The 13,213-nt window shown below is 45.0% G+C and overlaps 1 protein-coding gene across 8 annotated transcripts in view; it reads left to right on the top strand.

The window, feature by feature from the left end:
- LOC126403408 (neuron navigator 1-like) overlaps positions 1–13,213 on the top strand; it is a 150,048-nt gene that overhangs the window by 46,826 nt on the left and 90,009 nt on the right. For all 8 annotated transcript variants that reach the window (XM_050066050.1, XM_050066051.1, XM_050066052.1 and 5 more), the window contains exon 6: positions 4,077–4,901. In XM_050066050.1, the coding sequence (XP_049922007.1) occupies positions 4,077–4,901 (825 nt within the window). The remainder of the gene's footprint in view (positions 1–4,076; positions 4,902–13,213) is intronic.

Genomic DNA, 13,213 nt, shown 5'->3' on the forward strand with positions numbered 1-13,213 from the left:
GGAGACCTTGTGTAACCTTGTAAACATGCATATAATGCGCCGCACAGTGTCTGTGTTTGTGTGTCCTACTGGCTACTTCACATGACTGCACTGCAGAAATATAGTGGCGAATCTGTTCCTACCTGTTTAGAGATGCTAGGGCAAATTTGCTCATGCAAAGTACAGAAACACCCTGCTTCTCTCTGCCTGTCTGTCTCTCTGTCCGTCTGTCTCCTTCTATTAAAATCTGTGTTTTCAATATAGCCATTCATACCTGTATCTCTGTCTACCTGTCTCTCCTACCTTTACCTTTACTAACCTTTGCTTAAAAGTGTCTTTATGTGTGTGTGGAACTGTTTGCCCGTCATCACAGCAAATTTCCCACCTACCACTGCGGTCAGCCCACAAACGTGTACACACACACACACACACACACACACACACTTCTGTTACGCACTGAATGTGTGAGTCTGCTTTGAGATGAATGTGTAGGCTAATACTGAGCACTGGCACTCATCACACTCTGCCAGCTTCTCTGATGTCAGGCCAGATTGCTCAGGTCAGTCAGACACCCTGCACAGACAGCGTGCTCTGTGTGTGTGTGTGTGTGTGTGTGTGTGTGTGGAGAGAGGGAGAGAGACTTAGCAGAAAGAGGGTGAGAGAATATATGTTTACATCGGCCATATATTAAAGTGATTAGACTGTGGAGCCAGAGAGACGAGTACTGGAACAAACAAGTAGCTGTGTGCTGCCAACACACACTTTTACCTGTGTGTATACGTGCTTTCAAGAGCACTGACGCGTGTCTTTGCCCCACATGCATCCGTGCGCCACACAGACCCGCCTTGTACGCGGCCACTCTCGTTTGACTCACCTTAATCCCTCATCAGGGAGGTATAAGAGCTGACGTGCAGCACCTATTAGCCTTAAATTACATCCCTTACCCCCCTACTGGCCTGCTACCGGCCCCCAGAGCCCCCATAACTGTCACCACGCAGCCCTGGCCTCGGTGTGGCATAACCACCTCAACATTGGCCCTTTATTAAAGCTAGCTGCTTCTAATTAATGGCTTTGGCCTTTACACAATAAAACAGCCAATGTACGTCTGTGTTTTTGTCTGCCGCTGAGCTCCTGTATTACACACACTCATTCAAGGCCAGATGGATGTTAGGTTGTCACTGCGCACGTACCTTAATGCGTGTCGTCGTCATTTTTGGGCTCAATTGGCGCCAGTTTGGTTGCTATTGGAAAATGAGCTGTTTTAAAGCACCTATCTAATACTGAGTGTGGAATGTGGGCAAACAGGACAGCGCTTGTTTTCGCTCTGGTTTAGTGTCAACCGATTTATGCAAATGTAACAGAAAATGGGCATTAGCCCAACAGCCAGCTTGTTTGAATACTACTGCTAACAGTTTGAGACCTGATAACATCACAGCTGCAGGCACTGCTGCTTGGGAGAAAGTGCACTAATGGTATACAGCCAGAGCACAGAGCTAAAAGACCTGTATGCAGACAGGATGCATTAATACACAAAAACAAATTCTACAGTTGTATTGATTGTTAATAACTAATGATGGGCTAAAAGTTCGTTTTATGCACTGTCATCATGATTACCTGTAATGGGAATAAAGGCAGATGAGAAATGACGACAACAAACTATTTCTCTGTCTCTGTTAAAGGACCCACCCACCAAATGATCATTGTGTTACATTGAATTTGTAAAGAAAACTTTGCTTTCCTTGCATGACCCCAAAAAAGGAGAAGACTTAATGAATTTAAGTCATAGGAGTCCGCAAACATCTGTTGTCATATGCTTCCCAAACAGAGACAGCTCTTTTCTAATGGGAAACGTATCCATGCTCTGTTCACTTCATGACATAAACTGTAATTTTACTTCGCTCAACACGGGAGTTGCTGGTCTGCCGCTGCCTTGATCAGTGGATTTGTGTGACTTTGCTGAATCCGAACTTACCCTATCAAACTCAAAAGTCACATGATAGCACAAACAAACTTCCTGATCGAGGCAGCGGTAGACCAGCAGCCCCCATGTTCTGTGAGGTAAAATTACTGGATTTGTCAATGGAGTCTGGCTTTGAAAAGTGCATAGGTAAGTTTTACAGTTTAGTTTCCCATCAGACAGCCGTTTCTGTTTTGGAAGTACTGGACTGGATTACTTGGATTACACTGCGAGAGTGTGGGAGTTTGTAAATGGATTATTTGCTATAGTTTTGCTGTTGTTACACACGGACCCCTATGACTTCAGTTCACCAACAGTCTTGTCCGTCTTTGGATTCTTTTTTCATCAGAAGCACATGAGAAAAACAAAGTTTTCTTCACAAATTCACCCTAACACAGGGTGAGTAATTGTTACACAAATTGTCATTTGGGCGACGAAGCGTTCCTTTAACATCCCTCTCTTATGGGATCTCCACCCAGCTCTGTGTGCTTCGAGGAATTACAGGAATAGACTCTGTAAGCATTTGAAGCGAAGGATCTGAGATGACGACCGAGTGAAAAAACGAAATAATAAAGAGGAGCTCCGCCTGTGTGCTGTGCCGATTGAGATGGGATGTCCAGAGCGACGAGATGACGTAGTTGACCGTGCCAGAGCTAACCGAGTCCCTGGATTGGAGCTTTGGCTTCTCCGAGCCTGTCTCATCAATGTGACACACTCGTAGAGACAGACCCACGCACACACACACTCACACTCACACTCATGCAGTGGAGGACTAACAAAAATATAGTGACACCAAAACTCATTCACACACCCAAACATGTGCACGTGTGCTTGTTTTAAAACACTGAAGGGATGGATGAGATTGTGATGAATCTATACCCTGCAAAACTTAATGGCCTGTGCTTCTGTTAACTGGAAGGGGGGGTTGGGCCGCATACTGTAGGTCTGGAGGACGGGAGGAAAGGAAAGGAGGAAATGACAAAAGAGCAATGGAGATGCGTAGAGAGGTAATGTGGTGCAGGTGGGGAGGGGGTGTGATGGTGATTTGAGGTCTGTTGGCGACTAATTGAAGCATAATTAGTGAGTGACCTATCTGGTTGTGCATTAGGAGCTGGTAAATGTGTGTCCTGTTCTCCTCTTCTGAGCTGATCCTGCAGTCACGGCTGTTTTACAGATAATTTGAATCAGCTTAATCATGGGTGGGCCCCTTGTGATTAGGGCACATAAGAAAATCTGAATGTGAATGGATGAATAGAGCAGCTAATGTGATTATGAATGATTTGATGTGCATGTGTGTGTGTTGGGGGTCTTTATTCTGGCTGCAATATTTGGCATTGAGATCATTTGAGTCACAGACAGCTGAGCTCAATATAAATGTTTCTCTGTTGTTCTTTTTTTCTGTCTTTCTTTCTTTCTTTTCTTCCTTCTCTGGTGTTCAGCATAACACAGCATCTGCGGTGCGTGTTTGCGAGAAAGAGATAGAGGATTGGCGGGTGAATCAGCCAGTGGGAGGAGAGAGAAAGAGAGACAACAAGAACGAAGGAGGGAAGGATAGAGGAGTAAGAAAGAGAGGGAGGGTGAATGAGCCAGCGGGGGTAGAGTGAGCAAACCACAGAGTGAGGGAGAGGTTGAGGGGAGGAGAGAAAGAGGAGGGGAGGGGGTGTTGCTGTTGCCGCTGCGACTGTTTCTCCTGTCAGTCGGCTGCTGCTCGCCTGGCAAGCAGGAGGGAGTACAGAGCGAGGGAGAAGCAGAGAGGCAGACAGAGAAAGAGGCTGGTCGCTGCTGTGTTTTATTCTAGCTGCGCTATTGTGGCACAGAGAGCCGCAGACACGCTGTGAGGAAGTGGATTTAGGCACTGGAGACAGATCTGCAGATCCATGGATTACCAGCAGTGAGTAAGGGTGACTGCTGCTGCCACTCTACTAACCCACTCGTCATTTTCAACAGAGGGGTGAACCCACAGTCTCACACGGCGGGGAGTCTGGACCCACTGGCGACAGGGAGGCAGAGAGGGAGGGTGAACCAGACAGTCTCTGCGTTTTCACACCTTTCCTTCTCCCCTTTTCTCCCTCCATTTCTTTCAGTCTGCTTGTGTGTATCTCAGAGTGTGTCACTGATGCTGTTGCTTGGCTCTCCGCAGGAGGGATGCTGGAGGCTAATGTGGCTAACATTAGCATGACGGCCAAGCCCAGAGAACTGGACCTGAGGTCTGCTGCTGTCTCCTGCCAGGAAACTTCAGCCCAGGCCATGGCCTCTAGGAAGCCCCCGGCCAAGCCCTCCGCTCTGCCCCAGGGACCGTCACGTCCCTCCGGGTCAGAGCTCAAGGTCTACCGGCCCTCCTCTGGATCTATCCCTATCCCAATCCCCAATCCGTCCAGGCTACGCAAGCAACGATCACTAAACAACTTGTGTGTGCTCACTGATGCTGAGAAGAAGCTGCACCTGTACCAGTCTCCCCGCTGGAGTGACGATACGAGCCGGCCTGGCACTGGCACCAACAAGCCGGGCCAGACTAAGGCAGGACAGGCTGGGGGTGGGAGACCACCACTTTCACGGACCCTATCAAAGTCCGAACAGTCTCTTTTCCAGGGGAAGCCCAAACCTTTCTGCTCCCCGTCCGCGACTTCAAACGGGGGCAAGCCGAGTCGAATCCCAGCCCCTGGTAAACCACGGGGACCTTATGCCGAGGTCAAGCCCATCAGCAAGGCCTCTGAGGCAGGCCAGAGTGTAGACACAGACCCTGCAGACCCCCCAACTAAGGCTAACTCCAATGGAGCTGGGAATACTGGGACTAATGGTAAGAAACTAGGGGAGAAGGTGAGATCTGCAGCCCTGTCAACAGAGGAGAAGAAAGAGAGGAAGGGGGTAGAAGGAGAAGACGATAAGAGCTTCCTGAAGGTGGATCCAGAGTTGGTGGTGACGGTTCTGGGAGACCTGGAGCAGCTGCTCTTCAGCCAAATGCTCGGTAATTTCTGCTTTTTTATCTCTATTTTACATGAAAACACACAGATTCAAGCATGACACCACTTAGGACGGGGTACATTTATGTCAACATGTTAACAACACTTACTTATTGATTTAGTGGACATCGAATAAGATAAACATCCTCCCCTCTTTACACCCAAACCGTTCCCTCCAGGTCTGGCTGTAGCCCCGGCATCAACAGTGAATTTTAAATGAGTTCAGTCTCTATTGCAGCAGAGCGTATTGTCAGCGTGTTTTTCACTATACGATGACGAGGTCCCTCGCTCTGTAGGTGGCGAAAATCCCCGTGTTTACATCACTGTAGCAGTCAAAAGCGCCTTGTGTATATGTGTGAAATTGATTTACGTTGTATTTATATGTGTGGATGTGTGTCTACTAGCTCTGTGTGCTCCCACGAAGCAGCTGAAGTAAGCAGTTCCAGAGGGCTGACATTGTTTTGTTGTTGATTCATTAGCCAGCACTGGAGCGTTTTGTCCTAGTCTCATTTGACCCACTGCCACAGTGAGCTAGATATATATTAACCTATCAGTTGCCTCCCTCCTTCTCCTCTCAGTATATCGCTGCCTTGCAGGTTTTCTATCTCTAACTCTATCATCCTGTTTTTGAAACTGAAATCACACATGTATGCACGTATCTGTGTGGTAGTTAGAGCCTAAATTGGGCGCTTCATATCAGCACCACAGCCTCAGCATCTCCTGGCTCGGGCCGAAAAATCATCCATTCGTTATTAAAGGCCGTGTGAGTGTGGCTCGTGGGGTGTGTGTTTTCACTCGGTAAATAAAACGGCTGCATATTGAGTCAGGCTCCGGTCACAGTGGGCCACATATTTAGCCTTGCACCACTCCCCCCCCCCTCCCCCTCCCTCCCTCCCACCTCCCCTCCAGTTCCATTGATCTCCGGGCCACTGACAGATGGTCACTATCCACCCCCCCACACACACACACCCCCACCTCTTCCTCCTGTTACCGGGGGCAACGTGTGGGAGGAGGGAGGGGAATCTAAAGGGGGTGGCATGGCCAGGTAGTTAGCGTGCTGCCATTCAAACACGTACCTCACATGAAAACACACTCTCGTACACATCAGGGGGGCCGATGTACCGCGACGCATAAGTTTCAGCTAATGGGGGTGTATTGCGAGAATGACGACTTATTTTGTGACTAATAGGTCAAACCGGGGTCTAAATCTGCACCTAACATCCATTATTCATTTATATACACACACACACTCTCTGTGTGTTTTTGTCCCGTCTCTATCTATTGCTCATTCTCTCTCCATCCCTCCCTCTCAGCGGGAGCAGATAGCATCAGAGAGCGAGGAAGATAGGGAGAGAATGGTGTAGTGGGTCGTTACATCAGGCTTGATGCGAGGAAATAATTTTCCGTCCATCATCAAACCTCTCTCCGTCTTCCTCCCGACTCCTCATTTCCTCTTTCTCTTTTCACCTCCCGCAGCACAACCCCAAATCACAGCTTGTGTGACCTTGCCCCAGCAGCCCTATGTGTGTGTTTACTCTGCACGGCGTGTGTGTGTGGGAAGTGTGTATCTGTGTGTGACCTTGTTCCAGTCCTTGTTGAAATGTTGCTGGCCACACCTATGCCAGGCAGCCAGGTAGGGAGGAGGGAGAGGAGGATGGAAAAAACAAACAGGCAGGAAGAAAGTAGAGGGTAAGACTTGAGATTTATATATAAGGGGACGACTTCATTCACAGAGGGAGATAAATGAGGAGGAGACAGAGAAAGAGTAAAATAATGGTAATAGCTAGTGACCTAAATTTCTACCTGGCATCCCTAGTGACCGAGTGTTGCTTTGGGTCATTACAGTCTACCACAACCTGCCCCAGGTTTATCATCGACACCACAGCAGGTGTGTAGGATGGCTGTGTGTGTACACTCATTCGTGTGTGTGTAAGGGGGAGGTTAATTGTAACTTGCCCTGTAGCTTGCGGCTGTGGGCTCATCTTTTATCGTATCTGCTTCTCCATTTCCGATGGGACGCGCAGCTAATTGGTTTCTGCTCCGTGTGCTCTGTCATAGGAAGATAGATTATGGATGTTCAATGGATCATTCCCAGTGATCCACTCCTCCCCTTCCCATACACAGTCCCACTTTCTCCCCATCTGCTTCCCGCATACATGACAGCGACATGTCATTGTACAGTGTGGTATACCATGGAAAATCAACCTTAACCTGGTCATAGCCTGTTGTTGTGGAAGCTACATGTTAACTTCGTTAGCTACAGGGAGTGAAAAATGGGCCTGTGTGTCGAGCATGTTACGTTGTGTGACAGCAAGCAGCATGCACTGTGACACTGTCCTTTTGAGATTAGCCTACAGTAGTAGGCAAAGATAATGGAGGATGTCACTGAGGTCTAATCGGGATGTACAACCAAAGACCATCAGCCGTGCACGTACAAGAGTGCTTCACTGATTTTCAAACAGCTTTGTATCATAATAATGTGGGTTGTCTGTGCAAATGAACTGTGGTAAACTATTCTCTATTTAACCGGTGCCTAGATCTCCCTGCTCCCTTTCCGGTGAAACTCTGCCAGATGATGTAAAAGGTGTCATTCATTGGAGTTTCTCTGGCTGTACGCCCACATTTTTGTATTGCATGCCACCCGTGCTGCCACCACAGACACAAAGAGTACATCAAAGTGGATCGAAAGGCAGACCTGCTGCTCTCTCTCAAACTCACACGAAACGCCGACCAAATGTTAAAACTAGGCAATGCTGATCAAATATAGACCAAGAATTGTTACTGCATTGCCTATTTCTCACCTACAATGATCTATAGAAACATATTTTAGTGCCCTGTTTAGCTGTAATAACAAGAATTTGTGAACAGGAAGTGGGCGCCACACTGTTTCCTGCACATTGAAAACAGAGGCTGGAAAAACTGAGCTCAAACACTAAAAACTACACTCTGTTGTTTTAATATAAACCAAGATTTTGTCACTACGTTGCCTATTTCTTGCCTCAAATGTTTTTATAAACACTTTTAAACTTACTGTAACACAACTATAATATGAGATCAGTGTTACCAGTCAGCCAGTTGGCATTGTGTCTCTTAGTTGTAGGTTTTCTACCTCTTTGGCAAAAGCAAATACCACAGCCTCTTTTCTCTGTTTTCTCTGGTCATATAGCATCAATTTCAAAAGTGTATTTGTTTCAAAAGTATCTTTCTACTGCATAGACAGCCTATGAAAAGACTGTCTTAACAGAGCTGAAATACTTATTTAAATCCGGCTCTGGCCAGTGTTACTTCCTGTTTTTCGGTTAACATTCTTCCTCAATCAGAGAAAAGGGGTGTGGTTGATAGACACACATAATCCATTGCCATGGTTAAAGCCAACAACATGTTAATGAAATACCCTAATTTTAAATCAGTATTTCCGGTCAATTTAAAATTATCCAAAGTAAACTAGCCATAACACAGCCTCCACTTTGGGGTCCTAATCACACTGTTGGCATTCATTTTGCCAGTACCGGCTAGCAGATGCTCATGCTGCATCTTTAACTGTTGGAAAACATGCCATAGGTTAGATGCGACTCTTGTGCCTAATCTGTGCCAACTTTGGAGTACGTGGTGGCAGGTTGCATCTGAGGTTCCTAAGCAACCACAACCAGCATCGTATCATAGCCTACTTTCCAGAAATCCCAAGTGCAGAGTTGATCTTCTCCCAGCCGTTGTTTTTTAAGAGTGTGCTAAGCCTATTTAGGCCTATTGTACGTGGGACAGATGTAAAGCTCTGGGTAGTCCTGAACTTCTCCATGTTTATCATGAAATTTTATTTGCAGAAGACAGGAAAGATATGTGATGGCTGTGATTGATTGTTCCTCGTCACGTGGTATGCAGTGTGTTCCATGATTTGAACTTTATTTATCTCAGGATGCAGCCGCCGTGCCCTGAAAAACAGGCGCTCGGAAAGGCTTGTGTGTCGCAACAGCCATGCCCCATCTTTTTCGCATGTATCCCAGGCATCTACATTGAAAATAATGGACTTGAGGGCACAGAAAACGCTGCATGTGTCCCCGCCCTTATACCCTACATAGCTTACTGTATTCTATAGATGTTAACTTACCTATATTACACAAACCTGGTGAAAAAGTTTCACAGCACTGTGCTGGGTCCAAAAACTGAAGAAACAATCCCACACAATTCCAAAAAGAAAGCTCACTATCTTGTTTTGCCTGCAACTCACACAACCATACGCCATATCTGTATGTATATCCAGTAAAAAGATTCAATCCACAGCACATCTGCTCAGCAAATGGCCCGCATTCATTTTATCTCCAGTGTAGCTAAAGTACAAAATGAGATGACAAGCTAGCTCACAACAATGTGTATTGGTTTTACTTAGGCGCAAAGGGGCATGACAACTCACCTGCACGAGCTTGGAGGATTATGTATAACCTGCAGCTTCTACTATAGTCATACAGTACTTCATCTTTCCCTTTTAGCAACAACCATCTTTTTTTTAACCTAAAGCACAAAATTATTTGTCAAAAAATATTTGCCGAACTTTGTAACTAATCAACACTGTCAGGAAATTACTCTGAAAAATATGAAATATCATAAAAGTGCCAAAATAAACTGCAGTGAGGCTTTAAAAAGGATAACATTCCTCCCCCGACACACACACACACACACACACACACAATGAAGAAAAGAACAAGAAATAACAATCCAGGGTATCTCAAGGTTAGGCCTATATGTTTATCTTGCGAGGTGATTTAGGATTAGTTTCAGTATAATCCNATAACATTCCTCCCCCGACACACACACACACACACACACACACACACACAATGAAGAAAAGAACAAGAAATAACAATCCAGCGTATCTCAAGGTTAGGCCTATATGTTTATCTTGCGAGGTGATTTAGGATTAGTTTCAGTATAATCCGTTTTTCTTTAATCGGACATACATGTTGTACCACAGAGAGATGAAGAGCTTTTCTTTAATTGGATTCAGAGAATTACTTGACTTGTGTGTCCACAGCAGCTTTGGACTTCTCCCAAACGCAGCATGCTTTATAAGATATCTTGTTAACGGTATTAGCATCAAGGTTAGACGTAGACGCGGGGAATGATAAACTCTGTAAAATTCTGCCAATAAAATGAGCCGACCCGAACGGCACCTTGTAAAGCATATACTGCCAGAGTAATCTAAAGCACTGAACCTCAGATGTGTGCCACTAATGACACCTCCCGGTCCCATCCAGCACCCATAATGAGGTGTATGCGAGAGGGTAAGCTCCCTAAAGCAGTGGCCTCTCCCAGCATGGGGCAGGCTCGGTTTAGAGAGGATCCAGTCTAAAGACACCAGCAAGCACCCGGATTAGACCGTGCATAAAGATAATGAGAAGATTCAGCCCCCACTCCACTAATCACAGATCTATCACCCAGGAAAAGGCCAGCTACCAAATCTAAAATGAATTACAGATTAAAGCCCAAAGGACATCTGTTTGGATGGAGATTTAGATATTTGGGGGAATTTTCAGATAGAGAATGTAGATTTAGGTTAGAAGATTGGAGGTGTTGTGCGGTTTTGGTGTTGGCTGAGCCCGTTGTAGGAATTGGGGGACTGTGTCACTTCCATGTGACCGTGAAGGCTCGGCAGAAGAGAACTAAATAACACCCAGTGACACATGAATGCTCATAAAAGTAGCCTTGACTACCACCAACGTGCTTATTATTTTAGTGTGACATTGTATTGTGTGTGTGGGCATGTTTGTGTGGTTGATGGCTACTCGTGGGAGACGATGCGTCCTCGTCAGCGGAACAATAAACCCTACAGAGAAATCGACAAAGCCTAAAAAAAGGAGACACACACACAAACACACACAGAGGCAAACACACACACAATCCTGTTCAAGAGAACTTAACAGCGCTGCAGGAAATAACAACAAAGCAGCTGCAGCTTTAACTGTCCAAAGCTCACACACACACACACACACACACACACATTCGATGTGTGCCACATTCAGTCACTGATATCCTCTCCTGTCTATACTCCGCCTGTATTCATCCGTTTGGCAGTGACAGGGTATTTTTCATCCTCGGCCCCTCCATTGTGATCGCAGTGCTGAGTCTCTAATGTGATGCGGGTGCGGCCGGAGCGGCTGGTTCCACCCCGGGCTTCGCTGACTGAAGGATTCAGGGCAGTCGTCCTCCCCGTCGAGGAGGCGGTGACAAGCCAAATAAATGCAAACGCCCAAGGAAAGTGAGGAATAAAGCATCCCTCTGATTCTCTCTCTCCCTCTCCTCCTCTTCCTCCCTTTCAACTCTGATGTGAGTTGACGGGTAGCAGTGTTCTGTCACCAGTCAGACAGCAGAGGGGATATTTCTGGTACAAGTGTTTCAGGAGGAGGACAGAGGACATCTTTTTAGTGTGACAGGGATTTTGTCACCGGGAGTATTCATAGACAGAAGAGTTTTCGCACATATGGATGCATGTATGATTGTGTGTTTTGACTCCATTGTTGTGTGTGTTCGCCTGTCACAATAACGACTTTCGTTGGATGATATATTGTCCTACAAATTATTGCGATAAATGATGTTATTGCCATTTTGAGACCATTTTATACCACTGATATAATGATAACGTGTAATAGATAACGTACTGTGAGCAGCTCATTGTTGCGAAATAAACCCTGACAGGGTGACGCAGGAACCCGCCGGAAAGGGGGAGGTCTTGAATCATCCTGAAGGGTTTTATTACGTAACGGTGTTTCCACAATTTTTCCCTATGATTAACGCTGCTGTTGCTGGAAATCCCCGCATACGCAATTAACTCACCATCTCTACTTTTGGCAGCCAGAATCGGGGACTAGCAAGGGTTATATAGCATACACCCACAGATAAGGGTGCTCCAGTCGATACAGTTTTTATGTAGGTAACTTGTATCTGTGTTCTACTTGTTAATAGTCATCAGTTGTTTTTACAAGCAATGTTAGAGTCACAATATTGATTAAAACACTTGATGTCAAATGTTACATCCGCCCCCAAGTGCAGGAGTGATTGTAACAGCATATTGTGTTTGGGAAACATTTTATTAAATGTAATTTGACATCCATAACTGTGTACAGTGAGTGTCAAAAGCATCTTCCAGCTTTGCAAAATAAAACGCACTTCAGCACCACTGCTGGAAAATATCCTAGGGTAAACACTGCGCAATAGTGACCTGCTCACTGTACATAATTGTGCCTATTACATGGCTACTAATGAAAAAAATCAATATTTGACGCAAAATTTCGAATTAGAAACAAATTTATTGATCTAAAATTGTTTAAGTGCTTCCGCTAAACGTCAGAACTGCATCCATCACAATGTTCTCCAGAGGGAAAAGACTCTAGAAGGCTGTAACTGACCAATCAGGATTGATTATTTAACAAAGCTGAGTGTAAAAACAGCATAATAATGCAAATAAAGCCCTTCAAAGAATAGACTTTTCAGACATTGGAATTTAAATGTAAAATAACTAAATAAAATTTCCTAAATAAATAAACCAAATAAAGTACAGCCACACAACTAAAACAATAAATAAAATGGACTTGCGGGCTCCGCTTATCAAAAATTGTACTTTAATGAATAATAAACATTTGGCACAACGGCTGAGAGCGTCATTCAGTCATCGACAGGCAATATACTGCAAATCCGGTTCTCAATGTTCCTCAAAGTAACAATATATTAGTGCTATAAGCTGAATGTAAGTAATGTGTGTGTGTGTGTGTGTGTGTGTGTGTGTGTGTGTGTGTTTACAATGCCTTGTGGTCAGTCTCTAAGGACTTAATGCAGGAGCCATTGCATTAGTGTTGTCTGCTTCCTGACATCCTCCTCCTAAATCATATTAGTACTCTCTGTGTTTTTGTTTCATCAGCTCTTACGTAACACATACACACATACACACGCACGCAACTTATCAAAAACAACAAGCAAGTTATTATTCTGTTAGGATTATATAATTTATAACACACGCCGTTTTGTTGTAGCCAGCAGTGTAACAGTAGCACAAGTGTATTTGTTGACGTTTGTATTGATGTTTGAAAGATTTAAGTGCTTATTGATGTCACTGGAGCTCTCACACTTAAACTCAACTTACCTACAATTAGTGTCATGGGGAAATTACCCTTAAATTGCTACCAGGTAAAACATTGGTGCAAGTGCTGAGCTTTAATATAATGATGGAATAAACAAGACTGATAAAGAAAAAAGACATGTATTTTTTTTATTTACCTTTACATTTAGGAGAATGTAAGTATTTCAGTCCCACTATTGTTCTTTTTTTATC

Source organism: Epinephelus moara, chromosome 16 (genome assembly GCF_006386435.1).
Source record: "Epinephelus moara isolate mb chromosome 16, YSFRI_EMoa_1.0, whole genome shotgun sequence".
Classification (NCBI taxonomy): domain Eukaryota; kingdom Metazoa; phylum Chordata; class Actinopteri; order Perciformes; family Serranidae; genus Epinephelus; species Epinephelus moara.